This window comes from Oncorhynchus kisutch, unplaced genomic scaffold, assembly GCF_002021735.2.
Source record: "Oncorhynchus kisutch isolate 150728-3 unplaced genomic scaffold, Okis_V2 Okis02a-Okis13b_hom, whole genome shotgun sequence".
Taxonomy (NCBI): Eukaryota; Metazoa; Chordata; class Actinopteri; order Salmoniformes; family Salmonidae; genus Oncorhynchus; species Oncorhynchus kisutch.
The window spans coordinates 3,650,603-3,666,107 of record NW_022261979.1 but is presented as its reverse complement, the minus strand read 5'-3'; the positions used below and the strand labels follow the sequence as shown (position 1 = coordinate 3,666,107).

The 15,505-nt window shown below is 43.4% G+C and overlaps 1 protein-coding gene across 2 annotated transcripts in view; it reads left to right on the top strand.

The window, feature by feature from the left end:
• Positions 1-249: 249 nt before the first annotated feature.
• The window catches only part of chn2 (chimerin 2), a 43,535-nt gene continuing 28,279 nt past the window's right edge, over positions 250-15,505 (top strand). The window contains exons 1-4 of one of the 2 annotated variants that reach the window (XM_031812082.1): positions 250-870; positions 10,680-10,718; positions 14,008-14,063; positions 15,015-15,046. In XM_031812082.1, the coding sequence (XP_031667942.1) occupies positions 822-870; positions 10,680-10,718; positions 14,008-14,063; positions 15,015-15,046 (176 nt within the window). In that variant the 5' untranslated portion in view covers positions 250-821. The remainder of the gene's footprint in view (positions 871-10,679; positions 10,719-14,007; positions 14,064-15,014; positions 15,047-15,505) is intronic. The other variant, XM_031812080.1, reaches the window with a different exon arrangement.

The following is a 15,505-nucleotide window of genomic DNA, read 5'->3' as shown; positions in this document are numbered from 1 at the left end:
GTTTAAAGGGTGTAAATGGACTTGGTTTGGAGTTGGACACATGCAATATAGCAGAATACAGTTGTCATCATGATGTTAATTTCCTGATTAAACATCCTCAAATATGTATTTTATTCTGGTTATTTGTTGTTATTATTGCATTGGGGAGTAGGGACACTGAACCAGCAGCAGCCTGCCCTGCACCCAGCCACTCTGTCGCCATCATCGCCATCATATTGAAATCAAAGGTCAGAGCTCTGAGGAACAGATCTGCTTCAGATTGACTGGAGTTCAGAGGTCTCTTTCAGTCTACTGAATACTTCCACTTTAAGAAGGCGGCTCCGTCGCAGTGTAGTGTGTTTATACGATCCCAGAAGTGGCACCACCACATGGAAAACGACACTGTGTTTTTAATTCAACATGGCGAAAGCATATGCTGCTCTTCCAGTGGATACATTTGACAAACTTTAATTGTGTGTATAGTGGTGCGTTTAGACAAGATGATCGAAAGTTGATATTGTTCCTGTGATCCTGTCTGACTATTTTTACACTGCTGCCAGTGAGTGGAGCGACAGTAAATGCGGCAACATACGGCGCGCAGGGAAAGGAACCGAGAGAAGTGAAAGCGTGCTGGAACGTTACACATACAAGAGGAGAAATTTTGAAAACGGACGTGAAATAAACAGTGTTAGTTCGTATGAACAGTGTTAGTTCGTGCCAAATCAGCGAGTGAGAGTAGTTTACTCTACGTGACATAGTGAGATGGACGGACTACGGGGAACGGGCTGTGAGCGCACCTCAACCGACCGCGAGTGAACAGACCGAGCCTGAAGCGGATTGGGATGGCAGCATCCAGCAACTCAAGCCTCTCGGGTTCATCAGTGTCTTCTGGTAAGAGCACTAAATTAAAATATTTTGTTTGATGAAACAAATAATAAACAATTTACTATATATTATTCGGCCTTAACATTTTATTATTTGTTAGGCTTATCAATGATAATATTACCACCCTTGTTATTCTCTCTCTCTATTCAATATTTATTGCATAATGCAATTAATATAGGGACTTGAGAGTTAACCGTGTCATAGTTGGCATGCATGAATTTCGTTTGTGATACACATTATGTAACTTAAAAAATGTCGATCTGTGCGTAATTGACAGACATCACCCAATAAGTCACGACGACAGTCGTCTACGTTCGCATCGATAATAATTCATTTCATGCCTCCTTATCTCTTGATCTCTTTCACATCTGCCGCACCTGAACAGAATGATAAACGTTCCACTTTCAAGAGCTTGATGGAGTGACATTCGCAATTAGGATGTGTTTTTATGCATTTTAACGCATCCCTTCTTGCGTCTGGTTTCAGTGAGGAATCATCTTGGATAGGAAGTGAACGCCTCTCTCAATGAACAGGCTGAGATTGTAGGGTTGGAATTGTCATTGATGTACATATGTTTTTGTTTGGATAACTACCATTACATTCTCAATTGTCCCCATAATCCTTGTTGACTGGCCATTGTGGCCACTGCTATATTCTGTTGGTTGGTTGCACCAGGGGTGGTGTCCCTCTAACTAAATCTACAATTTCCCATCATGCAAAGACCGGGCTTGATGTGACATTTCAAAAATACTTGTTTATTCCCATCAAAACATTTTGAAGTTGGTCACACACTAGTTGGCAAGATGCCATATATGCTGTGTTCTGATGGTCTTTAGATACAGATAGAAGATTCTCTGGGTTTCTTAACAAACACCGCCTTGCCCTGCACAGCTGACTGTTCCTATGTTCATTGATGGTTTGTGAGACAAGCAACATATGCTTCACTATGGTGGACTTTATTTTAAGGGTGACTCCGGGTAGAATAGTGGTGGCAACATCAAAGACACAACACACACACACTCCCTCTCCTGGCTATTAAACTACTAGAATAACCACTTCTCCACTGAGATATAACACACACACACCCCCTTCCTGTGGTTACTGGCGTGGCGTTCACATACATTAACCAACAGTGTGATAGGGTTGTTTGTCCTTTATACCCTGACAAACATGGGCACCACATGTTTATCCATACTGTGTGTTCAGGAGGAGGCTTCAGCCAGCGACTGCTGTTTCACACTCAGTTATACTGTGTGTTCAGGAGGAGGCTACAGCCAGCGACTGCTGTTTCACACTCAGTTATACTGTGTGTTCAGGAGGAGGCTACAGCCAGCGACTGCTGTTTCACACTCAGTTATACTGTGTGTTCAGGAGGAGGCTACAGCCAGCGACTGCTGTTTCACACTCAGTTATACTGTGTGTTCAGGAGGAGGCTACAGCCAGCGACTGCTGTTTCACACTCAGTTATACTGTGTGTTCAGGAGGAGGCTACAGCCAGCGACTGCTGTTTCACACTCAGTTATACTGTGTGTTCAGGAGGAGGCTACAGCCAGCGACTGCTGTTTCACACTCAGTTATACTGTGTGTTCAGGAGGAGGCTACAGCCAGCGACTGCTGTTTCACACTCAGTTATACTGTGTGTTCAGGAGGAGGCTTCAGTCAGCGACTGCTGTTTCACACTCAGTTATACTGTGTGTTCAGGAGGAGGCTACAGCCAGCGACTGCTGTTTCACACTCAGTTATACTGTGTGTTCAGGAGGAGGCTTCAGCCAGCGACTGCTGTTTCACACTCAGTTATACTGTGTGTTCAGGAGGAGGCTACAGCCAGCGACTGCTGTTTCACACTCAGTTATACTGTGTGTTCAGGAGGAGGCTACAGCCAGCGACTGCTGTTTCACACTCAGTTATACTGTGTGTTCAGGAGGAGGCTACAGCCAGCGACTGCTGTTTCACACTCAGTTATACTGTGTGTTCAGGAGGAGGCTACAGCCAGTGACTGCTGTTTCACACTCCGTTATACTGTGTGTTCAGGAGGAGGCTACAGCCAGTGACTGCTGTTTCACACTCAGTTATACTGTGTGTTCAGGAGGAGGCTACAGCCAGGGACTGCTGTTTCACACTCAGTTATACTGTGTGTTCAGGAGGAGGCTACAGCCAGTGACTACAACTGTTTGAGCAGCTGTATATTCTGTATATTCATATTCTGAACATTTGTGACAGTCTTTTTCTATTCTCTACATGATTGACTCAGGTTAAGATAACAATGTGACCAAAAGTTCCAGAATGTACAGTGTTTGGGAGTAGCACAGACCTTTGATCCTATTGCTGCTGGGTCGTCGTTGTCAGAGTGAACATATGATATGATAGTCTGTATTTATTTAGTGTCTTCTAATCCCCCACCCAGCCATACCGCACCACCATACCACAGAAATGACCCACAAGGCTCTGCTGCCCATGGGAGCCAAGACACAATGTTTGTGTCCCAAATGGTACTCTATGATCTCTGAAGTGCACGACATAAGGAATAGGGAGCCATTTGGGACGCAGAGATCCGTTCCAGGCTGATACAGGCTGTCTGTGCTGACTTCATACTTCACAAGACATTATCTCATGAGTACGTTGCCAACAGCACTGGAATTACCACTTGACCATCTTTTTTAAGGGGAAAGTATTTTCTGACTGTGGTGTGGAGGCTTGTCATTATTGTTGGGCTCTCAATATAATTACCAGACGTTACGAGGTGCTGTGCTGCCAGGGACAGAGGGCCTGTCACACATGGCTATCATTATCTTCCTGGAGAGCTTTCTGGCTGACAGAGACATTTTGAATAATCTTTTCTATGAGGCGTATGACTCCATCTGCAGCACAAATGACACCCTGTACCCTATATAGTGCACTACTTTTGATCAGGGCCCATAAGGATCTGGTCATAAGTAGTGTACTATATAGGGTGCCATTTAGGATGCAACCTCAGAAATGAATCTGTGAACACAACACGTTCTGCTTCATATTAGCCCCTTGTTTTCCTGCTGCTGCTGTAAACAAATGTTGCTGTGATGCTGCTGTCTTCAGCTGTTTCTACGTGACCGTAGTCTCTAGTCTGCAAGCCTTAATTGACTAGACCGTCCTCTCTCGGTGGAGACACAGCGGTTGTATGAGGAAACTACAGTACATGAGCGAGGTCGGTCCAGCCAATCAAGACTTTGAAGTTATTCTTCATGAAACTACCAGGATGGACAGAAAGACATCCCGCTGTAGGATAATACCAACAATGTTTATCCATCCCGCTGTAGGATGTTACCAACAATGTTTATCCATCCCGCTGTAGGATAATACCAACAATGTTTATCCATCCCGCTGTAGGATAATACCAACAATGTTTATCCGTCCCGCTGTAGGATAATACCAACAATGTTTATCCATCCCGCTGTAGGATGTTACCAACAATGTTTATCCGTCCCGCTGTAGGATAATACCAACAATGTTTATCCATCCCGCTGTAGGATGTTACCAACAATGTTTATCCATCCCGCTGTAGGATGTTACCAACAATGTTTATCCATCCTGCTGTAGGATGTTACCAACAATGTTTATCCATCCTGCTGTAGGATAATACCAACAATGTTTATCCATCCCGCTGTAGGATGTTACCAACAATGTTTATCCATCCCGCTGTAGGATGTTACCAACAATGTTTATCCATCCCGCTGTAGGATGTTACCAACAATGTTTATCCATCCCGCTGTAGGATGTTACCAACAATGTTTATCCATCCCGCTGTAGGATAATACCAACAATGTTTATCCATCCCGCTGTAGGATAATACCAACAATGTTTATCCATCCTGCTGTAGGATGTTACCAACAATGTTTATCCATCCCGCTGTAGGATGTTACCAACAATGTTTATCCATCCCGCTGTAGGATGTTACCAACAATGTTTATCCATCCCGCTGTAGGATGTTACCAACAATGTTTATCCATCCTGCTGTAGGATAATACCAACAATGTTTATCCATCCTGCTGTAGGATGTTACCAACAATGTTTATCCATCCTGCTGTAGGATAATACCAACAATGTTTATCCATCCCGCTGTAGGATGTTACCAACAATGTTTATCCATCCCGCTGTAGGATGTTACCAACAATGTTTATCCATCCCGCTGTAGGATAATACCAACAATGTTTATCCATCCCGCTGTAGGATAATACCAACAAAGTTTATCCATCCTGCTGTAGGATGTTACCAACAAAGTTTATCCATCCTGCTGTAGGATGTTACCAACAATGTTTATCCATCCTGCTGTAGGATGTTACCAACAATGTTTATCCATCCTGCTGTAGGATAATACCAACAATGTTTATCCATCCCGCTGTAGGATGTTACCAACAATGTAAATCTGTGTAATACAGTTGGAGGAATATTAGACCATTGATGAAAAGCCGTTTCCCAGGCACTGACTTGCACTGTGTATTACACTCCAATGGAAAAAAACAAGAGATTGTGAAATATATCACCAATCATTTTTCTTTCCCCTGGATAAAAAAAACCCATTTGTGGCCGTGCTTGTGCCGTGCACTGATCTGAGAGACTACTCCTCCGCATTCCTGGCACAGGAGAGCTGAGTAGTGTGCACCAGCACACTGTTAGTCACACAGCTCTCAGCAAACACTCTGCCCTACTCTGGCTGGGAATAAATGGAGGGATACAGGATGAGTGTATCTCGTCTTCTGTCCGAGCCCTGCAACCACACCGTTGGATAGTAGTAGAAGCAGGTTTTGTGTCTCATAGGTTGCATCCCAAATGGCACCCTGTTCCCTATATAGTGCCCTGGCCCACCAGTGTGCCATTTGTGACGCAGACACAGTCTTGTAAAGGAAGAGAGCCGTCTGTTCTTCAACATCATTATCCTGCAGGTGTTTCTGTCCCACTCTGTTCTGCATCACACAGGCATTCACATGTGGAGTGGAAGCTGTTTACTAGTCATGACTAGTCCGGCTTCAGGACTGTACTGGTGTCAAAAGATAAGGATTACATTCTTTTCACATTGTAGTAACTTTAGCAGGTTCTCACCCTTGAAGTGACAAACACAAACTAAACAGTTGTCTGTTTTTATGAAAACATAAAAAATGGCCTAATGTTTCCATACAGAGATGGTGAGTTGTTTAATGCAACATGAGTCTGCTGTCTTTCTCTCTATTCATTATTAATTAGAAACCCTGGTTCCCTCTGTGGCAGCCAGGGAATCACATTACCAAACAATGGAGCCTGGCCTGATGCTAACCTAACCAACACACTGTGTTTCCTCCCTAACTGATGGAGCCTGGCCTGGTGTTAACCTAACCAGCACACTGTGTTTCCTCCCTAACTGATGGAGCCTGGCCTGGTGTTGACCAGCACACTGTGTTTCCTCCCTAACTGATGGAGCCTGGCCTGGTGTTAACCAGCACACTGTGTTTCCTCCCTAACTGATGGAGCCTGGCCTGGTGTTAACCTAACCAGCACAATGGGTATGCAGTCCAAAGGGTTTTATAACCCACCAAACTGTTATTTATTATGCATAGCATATTGTGCATACCTGTGCACACACACACACACACACACACACACACTTACTTGCTGTCTGGATATGCTTGTTTTAGAACAGTTTGATGCACAGATGGTCTCCCCACAGGGGCTGTGCTACATCCCTGTGTGTGTGGCCATATGTTGGGTTGGGTCTAGCTGTCCATATGGATGGTGAAAGGAGTGTGGGGTCTCTTTCTGTGAATAGGCGTGTTCCAGGGTGATTCCACACCAATGGGAGAGGATACCAATGTAAAAGCATGTTAAACATCCTTCCTCCCAATGAAGTTTCCATGTGAGAATTCCCAGAACAATCTGAGATGCCAAAAATATTTTCTGCTCACGTGGAATCTACATTTTGTTCAATCTTGCTTGAGCACCAGTCCTCTCAGGGGAGAACGTCTTTGCTAAGCTTGATCTTTATTCATCTCTTATTCTCTTTGCTTCCAAAACAAACACCCTGAGAACACACACACACACCACTGTAATTATTTTATCAAATTCTTCCAATGACTGGTGAGTAACAGAGTTACAGAGGCAACACAATTAATATCCTGTCTGTCTCCTGAGGGGACAACCCTTACCCTCCAGCTACTGTGTGTGTGTGTGTTCTCTCACTATTCTTCCTCCACAACACACAGGCTGCAGCAGTTCAACTTTCCCTATTTGAAATTCAGTTTGAAATTCAGTCTCAAACCAGTATATCTTCAGCTTTCCCAAACCCTTTCTTAGGCCTACGCATACAGCAAACAGCACACTCCACCAATCATGTCATATTATTTAAGCGTGTTAAAACAAGTCCTTATATCTTGAGCTTTACCAAAAGTGGCATAGCCCTTATGCCATCCATTTAATAGGACCTTAAACTCCTTTAGAGTAGAATGCGTCAGCTCTGGGCCTGCCCTGAAGGACCTCACACCCCCAGACAATACCCTTCCAGAATAACCAGTTATTAAAAAGAGAGCATTCTCCAAATGATCTGCAGTAGATACATTTCATTTTGATTGTTCACCAGAGCAGAGGCACAATGACCAACCCCCCCCCCCCCCCCCCCATTTTCTAGGAATCAAGCCATGTTTTGAGTTGGGGAAGTTTGTCCATAAAGTCTCTCTCCTGAGTGCTGTTTCTAGATCTATTGAACAAAGGCTTTGTGACACATCCAGTATATCCAGTATGGTTACTTCCCTAATGGCTCCCTATTCCCTCCCTAGTGTGCTACTTTATACCTGGGCCCATAAGGGATGTGTAGTGAATTGGTTGCTAGATCTTTTGAACAAAGGCATTTGGTTTTATCAGTCAGATGTATGACGGTAGACAGAGTACAGTATGTCTGCTTCCCAAATGGCTCCCTATACCCAACCCTAGCTTCATGACCACATCCTGGTTCAACCCTAACCCTAGCTTCATGACCACATCCTGGTTCAACCCTAACCCTAGCTTCATGACCACATCCTGGTTCAACCATAACCCTAGCTTCATGACCACATCCTGGTTCAACCATAACCCTAGCTTCATGACCACATCCTGGTTCAACCCTAACCCTAGCTTCATGACCACATCCTGATTCAACCCTAACCCTAGCTTCATGACCACATCCTGGTTCAACCCTAACCCTAGCTTCATGACCACATCCTGGTTCAACCATAACTCTAGCTTCATGACCACATCCTGGTTCAACCATAACTCTAGCTTCATGACCACATCCTGATTCAACCCTAACCCTAGCTTCATGACCACATCCTGGTTCAACCCTAACCCTAGCTTCATGACCACATCCTGGTTCAACCCTAACTCTAGCTTCATGACCACATCCTGGTTCAACCATAACCCTAGCTTCATGACCACATCCTGGTTCAACCATAACCCTAGCTTCATGACCACATCCTGGTTCAACCCTAACCCTAGCTTCATGACCACATCCTGGTTCAACCATAACTCTAGCTTCATGACCACATCCTGGTTCAACCATAACCCTAACTTCATGACCACATCCTGGTTCAACCCTAACCCTAGCTTCATGACCACATCCTGGTTCAACCCTAACCCTAGCTTCATGACCACATCCTGGTTCAACCCTAACTCTAGCTTCATGACCACATCCTGGTTCAACCCTAACTATAGCTTCATGGGAACAGGGTGCCACTTGGATCCCACACTGAATATGCACCTCAAAGCTCTCTGTGACTGTATTGAAATTGCCTATGATGACGACAAAGCATTCAGTGTGGTTGACATGGTGGACCAGTCACTCACTCAGACTAAACTTACTGTGACTGTCATTGTCTGGTTGGTTCCAGACAATGACAGTAGGCAGGTTTGGTCTGCCAGTGAGTTGTTGACTATAAATATAGTGCACTACTGAGAGTGAGAGGGCACAATGACACACCCCTCCATGCACACATGTGGCTCTTCTTGACTCTCTCAGGTGGGCCTGTGGCAGCCATAGGATAGTTAGCATGCAGCCCGTCCTCTGGGGGGGGAATAGTGGGTTGGCATATTGACCCCTAGATAGATGTCCCTGGGTCTTTTTAAATTAACTCTGTCTTTTACCTTTTTTAATGTGATCCATTGTTCACACATGCAGTTACTCCAACTGTCGGTGAGATCCTTCCGCCGGGAACAGTAGAGAGATGTGATGCATTAAGGACACATTCCATCATTCCACCTGCTGCAGTATTACTAGCTACATTTACACAATGATTCCTAACTAAGTGTCTGTGAGGTAGCAGAGGACTTAAGCCTACAGTAGGTTTCTACGTTTCTGGGATAGTTGGCATGCACAGCCTTGCCAGCCTAAGATCCATAGTATAGCCATACTAATGAATTAGATAGTCATGTACTGTTACAGTATACAAGCATATGTCAAGGTACTTATGGTGCATATAGTAGGTAGTATATTATGCAGGAGGAAGTTGTACCAACTTATGAGTTACCAAGGGAATACGGTAGGCATGATGACAGAGTACAAGGAGTAAGAAATTGTGGTTACATTTTCCTTCAATAAACACAAACTTCAACCGTCCATGCAATTAAAGTAGCACATTTCCCCTCAGGTTACAGTAGATCCCATGGCTATTGGGCTGGAAATTGCATTTCCACATTTTCTAATTTGCTTTGTCCTTGGGTAATGAATACTGTGTATCCTCATCATGGCATAATGTTATCATTTTAAAGGTGTTTTATAAAGATGGATCTATCTGTGAAGAAGGGATAGATCCCTGGGCTGCACCAGGTGCTATAGATCTGTTGTGTGGCAACTATATTCACTCACTGAGCAATGAGTATCTCAAGAGGCTTCAGTGTGAATAAACCCTGTGTATAATTATGCTGGTCTAGCAGAATAACTAGACTGAGACGTAAACAACCCTGAAATAACCATGGTGATGATGAGTTCATAATCCATTCAGAGAGAATGGAACTGGGATGCAGAGAGACGGACAATTCACCAAAGAAAGAATCAAACGGTTCTATATGCCTGTTGTCTAACCCCTTTACCTCCCGTATGTCTAGTTCTGAACTGTCTGTCCAATTTATGCCTGTTGTCTAACCCCTTTACCTCCCTTATGTCTAGTTCTGAAGTGTCTGTCCAATTTAAGGGCTTTATTGGCATGGGAAACATATGTTTGCCAAAGCAAGTGAAATGGATTATAAAATAAAAAGTAACAGTAAACATTACACTTACAGAATTTCCAAAAGAATAAAAACATTTCAAGTGTGTGTGTGTATGTATGTGTGTGTATATATATATATATATATATATATATATATATATATATATATATATATATATATATATATATATATATATATATATATATATATATATATATATATATATATATATATATTATATATATATATTATATATATATATATATATATATATATTATATATATATATATATTATATATATATATATATATATATATTATATATATATATTATATATATATATATATATATATATATATTATATATATTATATATATATATATATATATAATATATATAATATATATATATATATCCGTGTTGTAATGATGTGCAAATAGTTAAAGTACGAAGGGGAAAATAAATATAGGTTATATTTACAATGGTGTTTGTTCTTCACTGGTTGCCTTTCACTCTTGTGGCAACAGGTCACACATCTTGCTGCTGTGATTGGACACTGTGGTATTTCCCCCAATAGATATGGGAGTCTGTCTTTCTCTCTCTGACCACTAACCCGCCTCCTGTGTTGTCGTTTCAGATCCTGAGGATTACCAACCGCCCATATGGAAGTCTTACTGTAAGTGTCTGAAGTACTGTTTATCCACTGTAAAGTCTTGGTTGTCCACCAGGAATGTGGAACGCTAGAAGCCTAGTCATCATGGCCGCCAGGCTGCTGCATGTCACTACAAAGGACTCTTATATGTGATCATATAAGGATATTAAAGCAGAAATACTCCTCTGTTACAGTTAGTGTGTACAGTAAGGCTTCTTGGGACGCGCCATGCCTCAGCACAGCTTCCTGTTACTTCTCTCTCCTCTCCAGTCTTCTAACACTGGCTGAGAGATATTTTTAGAGCTCACCAGTGGAGGCTGCTGAGGGGAGGACGGCTCTTAATAATGTCTGGAATGGAATGGTGTCCTACACAACCATGTTCATGATTCCATTCACTCCATTCCAGCCATTATTATGAGCCGTTCTCCCCTCAGCAGCCTCAACTGGAGCTCACTATGTCTTCATGTCCGTGGAAGACGACCCGTGTGTGTCCGTGGAAGACGACCCGTGTGTGTCCGTGGAAGACGACCTGTGTGTGTCCGTGGAAGACGACCTGTGTGTGTCCGTGGAAGACGACCCGTGTGTGTGTGTCCGTGGAAGACGACCCGTGTGTGTCCGTGGAAGACGGCCAGGTCTTGCTGGTTGTTGTGAGTTGTCCTGATTAAAACAGACTCAGTCAGGAGTCTGCCTCCTCCCGCATGGAAAGTCTGTTGTGGGGAAGATTCAGTACAGAGACTTAACCTGTTACACTACTCCCAATGCTGTGTTACATTACAACGAGGAAACGGCACTACTCCCAATGCTGTTACATTACAACGAGGAAACGGCACTACTCCCAATGCTGTTACATTACAACGAGGAAACGGCACTACTCCCAATGCTGTTACATTACAACGAGGAAACGGCACTACTCCCAATGCTGTTACATTACAACGAGGAAACGGCACTACTCCCAATGCTGTTACATTACAACGAGGAAACGGCACTACTCCAATGCTGTTACATTACAATGAGGAAACGGCACTACTCCAATGCTGTTACATTACAACGAGGAAACGGCACTACTCCAATGCTGTTACATTACAATGAGGAAACGGCACTACTCCCAATGCTGTTACATTACAATGAGGAAACGGCACTACTCCCAATGCTGTTACATTACAACGAGGAAACGGCACTACTCCCAATGCTGTTACATTACAACGAGGAAACGGCACTACTCCCAATGCTGTGTTACATTACAACGAGGAAACGGCACTACTCCCAATGCTGTGTTACATTACAACGAGGAAACGGCACTACTCCCAATGCTGTGTTACATTTTTACATTACAACGAGGAAACGGCACTACTCCCAATGCTGTGTTACATTACAATGAGGAAACGGCACTACTCCCAATGCTGTGTTACATTACAACGAGGAAACGGCACTACTCCCAATGCTGTGTTACATTACAACGAGGAAACGGCACTACTCCCAATGCTGTGTTACATTACAACGAGGAAACGGCACTACTCCCAATGCTGTGTTACATTACAACGAGGAAGACGAAGACACTGTCTGTCTCTTCTAATCTTGTTTCGTTCAACATTCTTAGGATGCGTCCTCAAGTGGCACCCTGTTCCCTATTTAATGCATTACTTTTGCACCAAAAATGTAAACCTGTATAATTTTGTGTACTTCACCAATAATTCTGTTATAAAAAAGTAGTGCACAATGTATGGAGTAGGGTGCCACTTGGTACACACACTTAGTGTCATGCACATTCTTATTGCATCACATGAGTATAGTATAATCTGTGTCTACAGTAAAGCCCTTAGAATAGGTACATTACAGACCATAGGTCTAGTGTCCCCAGCTCAGCTGTGATATATTATACTGTGGCAGTCTTAACCGTAGATGGGATTTAATCTCGCTCGCTACATGGTTTTTTCTCCATTCCATTTTCAACAGTTGCACTGATTTACACCGAGCACTCAGTCTTTTAAGTACACTTCATCCATGATGGCAGCTTGGCTCAGTGCTGCTGCTGCATATGTTACTGCGCTACTCTGACTGCGTCCCAAATTAAAGCCTATTTACTGTAGTACTTAGTGCACTACATTTGACCAGAACCATGTAGGGGAATAGGGTGACTTTGGGGATGCATACTGTCTCCCCATTGTGTCCCAGTACTGAGATTTAATAGTCACTGTTCGTATCCTGCACTAAGGCCCTAGACTAAAGTTATGTCCCAAATGGCACCCTATTCTCTATATAGTACACTATGGGTCCTGATCTAAAGTACTGCACTACCTAGGGAATTGGGTGCCATTTGGGATGTATCCCTCTGTAATATTCATTGACATTCACACAGAGGGTTTGGTGATGTATGGGACCTGTCATATAAACCACTGAGAGACATTAGCCCGTGGATATCTTCGACTTCGCTAACAGCTCCTGGTGTTCCTACTGTTCCTTGTTGACTTTGCTCTGAGTTCGGCTAAAAGTGAGCCAGCCATCTTTGAATCATACTGTCAGTGGCCATACAGAGACTGTATGCTGCATGTCCAATATTAGAGCAACTATAACCTTTTTAACTTTCTAACGGACAGTTTTAACTCCTCCGAATCTAGTGCCCCTTCCAAGTCTGCTGGGACCACTGCACACAAACATGTTCCATGGTTAAAAATAGTGTTGTACATGTAGCATGTGACGGTGAGCTGCAAGAGGAGTGCATTGGGGCGTTATTAATAATTGTGTAACTCAAATAAATGATTAGACATCTGCTTGAACATATATGGCAAGGCCAGTAACTTGTCAGGTGGATGGATTATCTTGGCAAAGGAGGAATGCTCACTCACAGGGATGTGAACAAATTTGTGCACAAAATCTTTGAAAAATAATCCGGACCGGCCTGGTAGTTGTGGAGTGAAAATGGGACTTACAGGAGATGAATACATTGTGGATGGCTGGACTGTAGTGGGACTGTAGTGGGACTGTAGTGGGACTGTAGTGGGACTGTATGTCCAGCTGATGACCCCATACAGTGTTGAATGAAGACGTTACTGAACTTTATTGTCCCATAGAGAAATAATGCATGAATTAGTGTCTGTGTGTGTGTGAAGCGGTCTACGTAAACGGAGCTGAAGGAGGTCTGTTTGTGTTGCTGTCGACGCGAAACGGACCACCGTTGGCTCAGTTTCCGTAGACTGTGTTGCGTCCTTAAGGCTGTGTAACTCTCGAAGCGTACATATCGTGGCCTCAGCAGTGCAGCCATTCTAATACTGAATACGATGCTTTTTACTTGACAGTCCATGTTTGTCTCTAACAGTGTACCGGCTCCAGCAGGAAGCTCCTCGGCCCAAGAGGATGACCTGCCCTCAGGAGGTCAGCACTGCACCTCTTTAAAGATTATAAGCTTACACCATATAGACTACAGTACTTTGTGATAGGATGCCTGATCTGTTGTGATAATGTAAAGAACATTCTGATAAGAAAACGACAATGTGGTAAATGGTTAGTTTATCTCTAATCTGGTACTGAATGGTAAAGAGGTCCGGCAATTGGCAGAATGAAAGAGGGAGAGTCACACAGAGCAAACTAGAATGCTATTTGGCCCTAAACGGAGAGTACAGTGGCAGAATACCTGACCTGGATCTCAACAGAAGACAGGCTATGTGCTCACTGCCCACAAAATGAGGTGGAAACTGAGCTGCACTTCTTAACCTCCTGCCAAATGTATGACCATATTAGAGTGACACATTTCCCTCCGATTACACAAACTCACAAAGAATTTGAAAACAAATCCAATTTTGATAAACTCCCATATCTACTGGGTGAAATGCCACAGTGTGCATCACAGCAGCAAGATGTGTGACCTGTTGCCACAAGAAAAGGGCAACCAGTGTAGAACAAACACTATTGTAAATGCAACCTATATTTATTTCCCTTTTGGACATTAACTATTTGCACATCATTACAACACTGTGTGTGTGTATATATATATATATATACTTAATATACCATTTGAATTTTTTAAATTAAAAAACAACTTGAGTGTAATGTTTACTGTACGTTAGTTTTTCACTTTCACTTCATTTTTGCTTTGGCAATGTGAACATATGTTTCCCATGCCAATAAAGCTCCTTAAATTAAATGGAATTGGCGGAGACACAGACGGGCAGAGAGAGACAGACAGAAAGCAATAAATATCTGTTCCCCAACAGAGACAGACATCCTTTATGAAACATGTATCCTTCTTGGCCAAGCCATTGAAGTGACCTTTCAACTGTCTGTCTGTCAGCCAATGTATCTTTTCTCTTTCCTCTGGATTTACAGATGGAGACCAGACCCAAATATTACGGCAGAGAGTGAGTAGTGAGACTGACTTTGTGATTTTCATCCATGTTCTAATACAGCTGCTGGGGAGACTGGCTCTAGCTGTGTGATTTATCATTAACGTCAAGCTCTGGACCATGGAGATAATTGAGTGTTAAATCCAGAGGGACATAGACAAGGCCACCGCATTGACCGGAGACTTGTGGTCGGCATTGACCGGAGACTTGTGGTCGGCATTGACCGGAGACTTGTGGTCGGCATTGACGGGAGACTTGAGAGAGGCATTGACGGGAGACTTGAGGGAGGCATTGACGGGAGACTTGAGGGAGGCATTGACGGGAGACTTGAGGGAGGCATTGACGGGAGACTTGAGGGAGGCATTGACGGGAGACTTGAGGGAGGCATTGACGGGAGACTTGAGGGAGGCATTGACGGGAGACTTGAGGGAGGCATTGACGGGAGACTTGAGGGAGGCATTGACGGGAGACTTG